The 12,000-nt window shown below is 41.7% G+C and overlaps 1 protein-coding gene across 2 annotated transcripts in view; it reads right to left on the bottom strand.

Annotated features, from left to right (window-relative positions):
- Positions 1–2,918: 2,918 nt before the first annotated feature.
- Positions 2,919–12,000, bottom strand: part of VTCN1 (V-set domain containing T cell activation inhibitor 1) — a 71,267-nt gene continuing 62,185 nt past the window's right edge. For both annotated transcript variants that reach the window (XM_001103715.5, XM_077950299.1), the window contains 2 exons: positions 6,929–7,099; positions 2,919–4,540 (listed from right to left, as the gene is read on the bottom strand). In XM_001103715.5, the coding sequence (XP_001103715.1) occupies positions 6,975–7,099 (125 nt within the window). In that variant the 3' untranslated portion in view covers positions 2,919–4,540; positions 6,929–6,974. The remainder of the gene's footprint in view (positions 4,541–6,928; positions 7,100–12,000) is intronic.

Below are 12,000 nucleotides of genomic sequence, written 5' to 3'. Positions count from 1 at the left end.
ACACTTGGTTAATTAAAAAAATTTTTTTTTGCAAGGACAGGGTCTTGCTATGTTGCCCAGTCCGGTCTTGAACTCCTGGCCTCAAGTGATCCTCCTGGCTTGGCATCCCAATGCACTGGGATTACAGGCATAAGCCACCACACCTGGCCTCACAGTGATTCTTAACTCAGCAATGTGGCATGGAGGCGTTAATATCTGTATTGCTAAAAAGCACCCCTGAGCCTCCTGAGAATTGTCAGTCTATAGTATATGATACCCCAAGTATCTCTCATGAGTTTGATATTTTTGTGATACCTTATTCTTCACTCTTAGTAGCTTTATTTCAATAAAGTAAGGCTTTGCTTACATGGGAAGGCAGTGCATTAAGCTAATGAAAATTGTAGTTGATAAACTACCTTCTCATATATAGCTGGATGCCAGGGAGTATTTTTGTTGGGGGTGGTGCTGGAGGGAGTTTTGATGGAAATAATAGTAGAAAGATGGAGAGTACACAAGACCTAGAGGAGGGATGATTGAACCATAAGGAAAAACAGATAAAAGGGAAGGTGAGAGGAATTAAGACAATGGTCATTTTTCTCATAGAGCCTCATTTAGCAGGCTGAGACTCGGCTGTTTCGGGAGTACCAGCTGTCTCTCACTAGAAACTGCCATCTTTATGCTATCACCGTGTCTCTCATCCAGTCTCACCTACCCGAGGTATAAGACCTGCACTCACCACTTAAGTTATACATGGCTACCTGATCCATCTCATCAAAGGCATATTAAGTACTATAAGATTCTCGGATTTAATCTGTCAAAACCTAAATAGTTCTCCCTATAATGATACATGAATGGTTACAAATAAAGTTTGGTAACTGCAAATATAGAAAACTAGAGAGAAAGGAAGTGGTCCCAGTCTACCATGAGCAGCTCATAGCCTACGTGAACTGAACATAGCTTTTGGTTTGTTCTAAGGAAAGGATATAAGACCAAAGTGTCCATAAAGTTCTTAAAGTAACTTTTAGAGTTTGGGGTAAGAGATCTTTCCATTGAAACTACTAAGAATACTTCTTAGGCCAGGCAATTAGATTTGAACTGAAGAGATAAGATAAAGCTGAAGGTCAAAGTTATGACTTTGAGAAGAGTCAGGCAATGTCATCATCAAGGGAGGCAATCTTCCAGTAGACAGGGGCTTCTGGAGTGATTAACTACAGACCCGCTGTTTCCAGGCTGCAGATTAATTGCATTGGCCCAGCAGACACCATCAGTAAACAAGCCTTCCAGGGAATATCTACTTGATCCTCTTTCACAGAGCAAACTTCCAAGGGCTGCCTGGGTCCAATCCTTATTTTGTTATCATCTTCAGGGAGTCCAAGTGCACAGCAATGAAAAAAAAATTGTGTGATTTTGTGCTAAAATGCATGTGTAGACTAAAGAAAAGAGTAACATCACGGTGCGTTGGACCATGAAGTGATAGATAGCTTCATGAGGAAAGAAGAATTTTGGAGGGAACTTGATGATGGGTAAAATTTAAAGAAAGATGGGAAACAGCAAATGTATCCATACTTCTGGAATGTTTTAGCTTTTGGCACTTAGGTTTGAGTATCCCCAGATGTCTGTGGTGTGTACCTCAAAATCTGGTTCTTGCAGTTGGGCTGATGTGATAACATCTGTTGTCTAAGGTATCTACTGTGTGCTCATGGACAAGGCATCTGTTTCTGTGACTGTTTATTTTCACTGATGACTCCCATATCGAAACTCCTGGGAATGATTCCATGAAAGATGAAATAAGCCAAGGTTCGAAGGAGCAAACAGTTCAAACACATAGTAATATAGTCGGAATTAGAGCAGCCTGATGGATGTGTGGAGATTTCACCAGCTGGAAGCAGACTGGGAATTACAGGTTTCATCAACAGAACCAAAGCACATGACCTATGCCACAGGGCAGAATCCTTATTATGTAATAATGACCCCTGCACACTTCTCTCCCTCAATTAACAATGCACAGATTGAGGTCATTGTGTATTTACAACCTGGAGATAGCTGATAGCCCATACTTCACCTTGAAGTTTGGCTTGTCTGTTTCCTCAAATGTGTTAACACTTCTGAAACGTTTTTGCCTTTGGCACCTCAGTGTGAACATCTCCAGATGTCTATGGTGTACCTCAAAATCTGGTCATTGCAGTCGGGCTGATATGACACATCTGTTGTCTAATGTATCTACTGTGTACTCATGGACAAAGCCAAATAATCTGGGCCAGGATTGTTTATGCTTTCACAGTTTGCTTTCTCAGTTTGGTTCGGCATTGATCTCTTCTTGCAGAAAGCCTATATTGGGACCAAACTGGGAATGCAACAGGGCAAAGTTGGTCTAAAAATCCTCCGGAAATTTACCATTTGGCAATTAAATTTTCTGTAGATTACATCTCTCTACCAATTACCAGTGTGACTTTTAGAACGTTATAAAATCTGAGCATAGCCAGTTACATTTCTTTTACCTTGAGCCTCTGGGTCTTGATCTGAAAAATTAAAGGACTAGAAAAGATGACTTTGAGTTTTTTACAGCTCTAATATTTGAGAATTTAATAATTGCTCAGTAGTGAAAGTCAGATTTCTCGACACTAGAGCAATTAGTTTGTCCACCTATATGTATTCCTTCTACATTTATCTGCCTGAAGCCCATTGCCACTAGTATTTTCCAAGATGGAAATGTGCCTGGCTGGTATAAGCCCAGTGCATTTTCACCAAGAAACTAGACCCAGCCACCCAGCCCATACTCACAGTCTTATCATTCCTCCCATTCATTTACCCATTCACTCAACAAACGTTTATTGAAGGCCTGTTAAGTGCTAGGTACTAATCTTTAGAACCTACTCTATGGCTTTTCAGTCCATCTTGCCTTCACTCACTTTTTTTTTGACAAATCAGGCAGACAACGCTGTAGGAAATGTATATTTAATCATTCTCTTGAACGATCAGCACTCTAAAACCAGTTTTCCATAACAACATGTAATACAGTCACCGTGGCTCCAAGGTCCAGGAAGGCAGTGGTTAACACATGAAAAGTGTGGGAAGGGGGCTGGAAACATATTCTTGTCCATCAAAGCTTCATTCCTCAGGGCCTCAATTCCAACAGTCATTGTCCTTGCTTTCAAAAGTCTCTGTGTGCTTCGTGAAAAGTATATGTTTGTTGCCTTAATTTGAATCGTGGCCAGGTAGGGTCTGGAGATCTAAATTCAGAGTAAGAAAACCTGAGCTAGAACTCAGGCAGCTCTCTTACAGAACTTGGCTTGCAGGGTAGAATGAAAGGAAAGAAACTTAGAAGCTCAACAAGCTGAAGATAATCCCATCAGGCATTTCCCACAGGCCTTGTCAACTCCGTTCGCTGAGAGATGTTATTCTGGTGCCTGATAGAGTTCTGGCTCTCTGTGCTGAGGCAGCAGCCAAACAGACAGAATGCTTACTTGCCAATGACTAATGTGAGGAAGCAGACAGCTTTGTTGGCTCCCCTCTTTCTATGCCCTTTTCTACTCGAAACCAGGGTTTCTTAGCCCTGACACAGTTGACCCTTCAGATTGGGTAATTGTAATGGGGAGACATCCTGTACATGGTAGGAGGTTGAGCAGCATCCCTGGCCTCTATCCGCTAGATGCTAGTAGCACTGTATCCTCCTCCACTCCCTCACTGTGGTAACAAAAATTGTCTTCAGACATTCCCTTGGGGATGGGGGGTGAAATCACCCCAGCTGAGTCCCACTACTATTGAAAACTGAGGTCATAGCTGTCCATGCAGGATGGAAAGGAGAAGCCTCAGAGCTTGTGATGATATAATGCCATCTATTCAGGGTGAAAGGTCCTTCCCTGGACCATTCACGGATGAACATCATTTGAGAAATAAATCCACATTTGTTTAAAAAGAAGGTGCTCAGTTTATTTATAAAATCAGTGTTGCCGACTGCTTTGTTTATGCTAAAATTATGATCATTTTTCTTATCTTTGGCATTTGTCAGTTGGGAAGAGAAGCTGAGACACCTTTGGAAGCATCATAAAAAGTAAATCGTTTGACCCATTACTAAAATGCAGCTGCCCCTGAGTTGCGAAGTGGCAGTCAATTAGCAGCGTCTTAGAGTACCTACTACAGCTTAATTTGTGGAATATAAGATGTGGATATATTGGGATAGGCTTTCCAGGAGTTTCCTCAGAGCAGCATTACAGCACATATAACTAAAAATTCAGAGACAAAGGACATTCAATATCCTATCCTATCCTCTCACTCCCCAGGTGATAGGTAGGGGGAGGTCCCTGAGATCTGGGATCACTTGTTCCATGTGTACTTTACTTATCACTCTTAACACACTTGCCTAGTTCAGATGAATTATTTTCCCAACTTCTAATATGCCTCTGAAGATAGATTTATCTTGTTCATGTTGGAGTCTTTTGCTTTTGGCTTCCTTTTGTTTCTTGTTCTTGTTTGTTCACTCCAGACTTCCAGATATGAATTCATTTCCTCCCAGAAATATAAAACTAGGTCATATCTGGTGGTGAAATACTTGTGTAGATCCCTGGGATTGTGGAAATAACAGCAATAAGATACCATTATAGCCATTTACAAAACAATTATTGAGAACTGAGAGCTTCCCTGCCACTGCGTGGTGTATCTCTTGTTTAGAAAGGGGCTTATTTTTCAGTATTTTGATGTTGTTCTATTGAGGCCACATGGTCCCATGGGTTGCTGGGGAAAAAGAGATAGCTTGCATCTCTCCTTAATGGGGTATCATCCCAGTGGCAGTCTCAAGGAAGAGACGGGTCCTCATAGTAAATGAGAACTGAGAGGAGTCTGGGCAGTCTCCTGAATAGAGGTGGAAGGGTGGTTTCGGCTGCAATTCCTAACCAGGGAGTGTGTGTGGCCTAAAATGCCATGACTCATTATATTGTGTGTCTCAAATAATGTTCTATTCATTTACTTTTATTAATTTTTTTTGAGATAGGGTCTCACTCTATTGCCCCACCTGTAGTGCAGTGGTGCAAACAAAGCTCACTGTAGCCTCAGCCTCCTGGGCTCATGCAATCCTTCCACCTCAGCCTCCTGAGTAGCTGGGACCACAGGTGCACCTCCATGCCTGGCCAATTTTTTAATTTTTTTGTAGAGATGGGGTCTCACCATATTGCCCAGGTTGGTCTTAAACTCCTGGGCTCAATCAGTCCTCCCATCTTGGCCTCTCAAAGTGCTGGGGTTATAGGTGTGAGCCTCTGTGCCCAGCCTTATTCATTTACTTTAAAAAATCTACTTGATTTATGGTTATTCCTCTATGGTGCCAGGGAGGAAAAGGTGGACTGCAGCTAACTGGGTAATTGTATGTAAGCCTACATGTGCTGCCTGTGAATATTATCCATTAGATGTATGTCATGGCTTTTTTTTTTTAAGCTGTCAATTATTACTGTAAGGGAATACAAGGTAAAGATGAGTCAGCTATGTTATATAGGACATTTTATTTAGTTGCAGGTTATTAAACACTCATTTGCAGTGTTGTGGGGAATCAGCGAGAGAAAAAAGTGCTTTTCCCTGTACTAGTGAGATTCCCAAGTTACAGTTTCCTTAGGGAAATCTCTGCTGACAACTGCGGAGGATTGGAAATGATGAAAACTGGCGGGTTTCCTTACAAAGAATCTCCTTTGTTCGCTGCACTATAGTGAAATCTTGGAGAACAAGAGAAGGAATGAAAAGAAGCAGATCAACAGATCTTTACCTGCCCCTGAGGACTTAGCAATGTAGGCAAGGAATACATGCGCCTTGGAGAGTGTAAGCTATAAATCATACATGCATGCCAAGAGGATGTAAAATACAAAGACCCTCGGGAAGGTGGGATATAAGCTAGGAAGCACTTTCCTAAAATGGATAAAGGAAGTAGTGGGTATAAGTTGCCATAGAGTAGAGAAGATTTTCAGGAAAAGACAGTGAGGGAGGGAGCAAGACCAGAAAGTAACGGTAGGTAGCAGGTAGTGGTAGGCAGCAGTAGTGGTAGGTAGTAATGGTGGGTAGGTATGTGTCTGTGACTTTAACTTTGATATAGTAATGTCCAGAGAGTCACTTTAGGCTCTGGAGCAAAGGAAGGCTATGATGAAATCATGTTTCAGAATACTTCGATTCTGGCACCGTGTTTCCTATCAGCTAAAATAGGGAAAGGAAGGAGCAGGCACAGTGTTTCAAAACCAGGCTGGGTGTGAGATGATGAAGGCTGGATTAGGGTCCATCTGAGAGGCAACATGGGAAAATGTGATAGGTAGGGGTTAAGAAATTGACATGAGGGACAGAGGGGAGACAAAAATAGCTCTGAGGCTCTAAACCTGGAGGCTTGGTGGGGATTCCACTGAGTAATATGGGAGTATCAACTGGAATTGCATGATCTCAGCTTTCTACACATTTCATATGCAGAAGAATATTCAAAAGGAAATATCCTAACAACCATTGGAGCCAGAGGACTGAAGTGAGAAGGAAATCTCAGCAGGAGGGCTAGTTGGTGAGTCATCTGCCAACTGTCCACGGGGGCCGGCTGGAGGGGCAGGGAGGGGTTTTCATGTGAATGATGATATGCATGTCATCATGCTTTATAAATAACAGTGAAATTCAGGGTCATTAGTCAGGGCTAAATATCTCTTTCTCTTCAATAAGTTATTTTGCCTTCATTGATGACTGAGGAACTTATAAGGTATTTGAATTTACACAAATACTTGAATTGTATGTTATTTTTCCTATGGGTCTGTCAATGAAGTCTAGGCTGTTTGCTTACCTAACAAATGATTACCTTTCCCAGTAGTAGTGGAAATAATGTCACAGCCCTGGTGTCATTAAATGTTTCTCTGTGTGGCTGATGCTGAAGGCTATCTGACTCTCATTAGGAGCACAAGCACCCACAGAACCAGTCTCCCACACTATTTGTGATTAATCTCACCTGTTGTAACAATGACTTTGCATGCTTTTTTTGTGGCCGAGGCACATTATTTTAGCATCAGGTAAGGGGCGAGAGGCAGAAGTGCCCAGCTGATGGCAAGGAAAGAAGAGACACACAGAGAAGCCTTTGAGTTTAGCAGCTGTAGGTGACTCCGTCTTTTGATCTCAGATTCTGTGAAGTGAGAGAAAAAGTTAAGGGTCAGCAGGAGAAGCTGGATATCTTCTTCACATGACTGGTTAGCAAAGAAAAGTACCTGAAAAACAGAACAAGTTGTTTCTAATACAGGCAGTTTTTTACCCTTTGCCCACCTTTCCATAACTGGCTTAAAAGTAGAGCTTTCTCTTTCTTCAAAGAAAATTCCATTCTGTGGTCCACTCCAGTGAACACTCAGCCGAATGAAAAACTATACCAATACAGAGATTGTTATTGGTTACCAAATAAAGAATAGGCTAAACAAATAGCCATGGCCAGTTCTTGGCTTGAGATGCATTTTCCCTCCAGGCAGTGATCTTTACAGGATCCATGTTATTACATTAGCTTTCATCATACCATTATAAAGTGTCTGGGAAGTATTATTCCCATTCTGAAGTAGAGAAAGGTAGATGTAAAGAAATGAAATAATACTTCTTTTGCTCGATTTCCTCCCTAGACAATCCTATCTCTCTCTCTTTTTTTTTTTTTTTTTTTTTGAGACGGAGTCTCGCTCTGTCGCCAAGGCTGGAGTGCAGTGGCCGGATCTCAGCTCACTGCAAACTCCACCTCCCGGGTTTACGCCATTCTCCTGCCTCAGCCTCCCGAGCAGCTGGAACTACAGGCCCCCACCACCGCACCCGGCTAGTTTTTTGTATTTTTTAGTAGAGACGGGGTTTCACTGGGTTAGCCAGGATGGTCTCGATCTCCTGACCTCGTGATCTGCCCGTCTCAGTCTCCCAAAGTGCTGGGATTACAGGCTTGAGCCACCGCGCCTGGCCCCAATCCCATCTCTTTTATTTCAATTCAGCTCTGTCACTTACCAGCTGTGTGACTTTAGGCAAGTTACTCAATATATGTGCTCCAGTTTCTTCATCTATAAATAGGGCTAAAATACTAATAACCTACTTCATAGGGTTCTTATGAGGATTAATGAGTTAATGCATGCCAAGCACTTAGAACAGTGTCTGGCCCATAATAAGCACTCCATAAGTACTGGCTGTAAAAACAACAATAGAACCAACATCACTCAAGCCTACTAAGCATCACTTTCATGCTGGTCATTTCCAAGTCTACCTCCTTAGTTTGAACTCTGTCCTGAGTTCCACATCTAGATTTCCAGTTGCTGCTAGATAATGTCGTTTAAAAACATAATTATTCAGTAAATATTTCTGAGTACCTACTATTGGGGTTCAAAGGAGTCCAATAAATAACAGCCTCTTCCCCAGCTTAGCTCTGAAGCAATTAAAGAGAAGGACAAAAAAGTAAGGCAACTGGAAGATCAAAATATCACCCTTAGTGCTGAAAATCTGTTAATAGAGAATGAGGCTTTGTAGGCAGGCAAGTGGGCTACAGCCTAGACTCCCCAGTCAGACAGAACCAGACTGGCACAAGTCTACTGCAAGAGCAGATTCTACCCCTGAACAACTGACGGCCTGGAGGAGCACAGCAGAATGGACACGGGCTTCCTAAGTGTTAGCAAAAACAAAGAGAAAAAGAAGGAGCTGAGCTACTTATGTCCAGCTGCTCCTAATATACTCATCAATCAGATAAATTAATTCCTTGTTCTCCGGGGAAGAGTGAAAGAGGGAGGAAGAGAGAGGCTAAAAAGATTACACTGGTGGGGATCCCTTCTCATAAAAGGAAATATATGGAGTAAGGGTGTAGTGTTTTCCCCAAAACCTATCACATGCTGGAGTATTGTGCTAAGCACTGGGCATCGCTACCTGGGTACACTATGGGCATTTTAAACTGAACATCTCTAAAACTCTCATCTACTCCTCATACATGTTGCTCCTGTGTTTTGGTTTTTTTTTTTCCTGGTAGCATCACCAACCTTCTAAGTATTCTGGGTAGAAATATCAAACCCATTTTGACTTGTGATTTCTCTTGACTTTCACATTTGCATCACCGAGGACTGCACATTATTTTGTTTAAGCAACTTTTGATTCTTCCCCCTTTTCTTTCCCATTGCCCCTGCCCCAGTTAACACTCTCACAGTTTCTCCCCCAGACCATTACTGTAAGCTCCTGACTTCATGTCTTCCCATTTTATCCAAACCATTTTTTGTCTTCCAGCCTGAACTCTGCCTTATCTATGGATCCACTTCAGTCATAATTAACAATCCTTTCCCATAGGTACTAAATCTACACTGTGATTAATTTCTCTTTTGATACTTACACTATTCATTTCAGTATCTCAGGGGGCTTAAAAAAGTACTCTGAACATACTTGGCACACAATAGATATTTGTTAAATGAATGACCTAAATTAGTAGTATAGGCAGAGAACACAGGATGTAAATCCCATGGCCCCACTTAATTGTTTAAAAACATGTATGGAGCACCTACTTCGTGTATAACAATAAGAAATTCTGCTATTTTCTTAATTTTAAGCTACTAAATGTTGCATTTCATCCTAGACTGACACTTCAAACACTTGTTTTGATGTATCCAACAAGCATGTAAAGAAGAAAGATCTATTAATTGAATAAAAGGTGTGCTCAACGTCTATGTCTTGTTCAGTTATGGCTCTTGCTACTAGAAGACATTATTTACACAGTTTGGAGCTTTTTACTGAGAACTGGACTGAGATACTGTTGTCAGCACCCATTGTTTTAAATGACCAATACTTCAGTCCCTCCTTCCTTCAGTCCCTCCTTCTCTTCTGCGAAGGCCTTTCATCAGATACTGACTCATTTGCCTAGGTATGGGCAACTGACCCAAGTTGAGTCGAAGTCCTTCTTGGGAATGTAGAATGAGACTGATGAATTGAGGTTCAGTCTCATCACTCTCTTAAGAGATTTTTGAATATAGGAACACTTGGCAACCACCTCTTGCCATATGGACTAAAACAAGAGAGAGTAAAGAAAGAATTAAGTAGAAATGAGAGACAAAGAATCCCAATGGGATTTAAGTTCCTGGTTCCAGCTGTTCCTGAAGTCAACTGAACTTCCTGTCTTTGGTTCCATCACATTCCAGTACACTTCATACATTTCCCTTTCAGCCTAGGTTTATTTATACCCGTTTTCTGTTACAGGCAACTAATAATCCTAACCAGGATAGTTGCCAATTTGTTCCTCAAGATGGCGCAAGAGCGCTCACTCTCATATATAATTTTTTAATTAGATACTTTTAAGAAATTGCAGTAAAAACACAGCAAATGTACCATCTTAACCATTTTTAAGTGTACAGTTCAGTAGTGTATATCCACATTGTTATAAAACAAATCATTAGAACTTTTTCATTTTGCAAATCTGAAACTCTATACTCATTAAACAAAAACCTCTTTCTCCTTCAACTCCTCCGCCCTGCCCCCTGCTAACCACCGTTCTACTTTCTGTTTCTGTGAATTTGACTGCTTTAGGTGCCTTGTTTAAAACATACAGTATTTGTCTTTTTGTGACTGGCTTATTTCACATAGCATAATGTCCTGTAATGTCCTGAAAGTTCATTCATGTCGTAGCACATAATAGGATTTCCTTCCTTTTTGAGCCTGAATGTTATTCTATTGTATGTGTATACCATATTTTATCTAGTCATCTACTAATGGACATTTTGGGTTGATTCTACCTCTTGACTTTTGTGAATAGTGCTACTGTGACCACTGATGTGCAAATATCTGATTCAGACTCTGTATTCTTTTGGAGGCATACCCAGAAGCAGGACTGTTAGATCATATGGTAGTGCGTCCAGAATTGGTTGCTTCTGGTGGGTTCTTGGTCTTGCTGACTTCAAGAATGAAGCTGCGGACCCTCGCGATGATTGTTATTTATTTATTTTTTTATTTTTTTCCTCTTTGAGACGGAGTCTTGCTCTATTGCCCAGACTGGAGTGCAGTGGCACGATCTCGGCTCACTGCAAGCTCCACCTCCGAGGTTCACGCCATTCTCCTGCCTCAACCTCCCGAGTAGCTGGGACTACAGACGACCACCACCACGCGCGGCTAATTTTTTGTATTTTTTTTTTTAGTAGAGACGGGGTTTCACTGTGTTAGCCAGGATGGTCTCAATCTCCTGACCTCGTGATCCGCCCGCCTCAGCCTCCCAAAGTGCTGGGATTACAGTCGTGAGCCACCACGCCTGGCCTGAGTGTTACAGTTCTCAAACACGTTGTGTCTGGAGTTTGTTTCTTCAGATGTTCAGATATGGCACGTCTGGAGCTGCTTGTTCCTCCTGGTGGGTTCCTGGTCTCGCTGACTTCAGGAATAAAGCCACAGACCACTTCAGTGAGTGTTACAGCTTTTAAAGGTAGTGCGGACCCAAAGAGTGAGCAGCAGCAAGATTGATGGTGAACAGCGAAAGAACAAACCATCCACAACCTTGGAAGGGGACCCCAGTGCGTTGCCGCTGCTGGCTCCGGTGGCCAGCTTTTATTCCCTTATTTAGCCCTAACCACATCCTGCTGATTGGTCCATTTTACAGAAGGCTGATTAGTCCATTTTACAGAGTGCTGATTGGTCCGTTTTTACAGAGTGTTGATTGGTGCATTTACAATCCTTTAGCTTGACACAGAGCGCTGATTGGTGCATTTACAATCCTCCAGCTAGGCAGAAAAGTTCTCCAACTCCCCACTTGACCCAGGAAGTCTGACTGGCTTCACTTCTCAGTAGTTATTTTTTTTAATTGTTTTGATGACACTTTATACTATTTCCTATAGCAGTTGCACCATTTTACAGTCCCACTAACAGTGCATTAGGGTTCCAATTTTTCCACATCCTCACCAACATGTTATTTTCTGTTTTTGCTTTATTTTGTTTTGTTTTTAGAGTAGCCACCCTAATGGGCATTAGGTGATATCTCATTGTGGTTTTGACTTGCATTTCTCCGATAATTAGTGATTAGCATCTTTTTATTTGCCTTTTAGTTATTTTTATATCATCTTG

The sequence above is a fragment of the Macaca mulatta genome, chromosome 1 (genome assembly GCF_049350105.2).
Source record: "Macaca mulatta isolate MMU2019108-1 chromosome 1, T2T-MMU8v2.0, whole genome shotgun sequence".
NCBI classification, from domain to species: Eukaryota; Metazoa; Chordata; class Mammalia; order Primates; family Cercopithecidae; genus Macaca; species Macaca mulatta.
The sequence above is the reverse complement of the archived record's forward strand: the minus strand, read 5'-3'. Positions and strand labels throughout refer to the sequence as shown.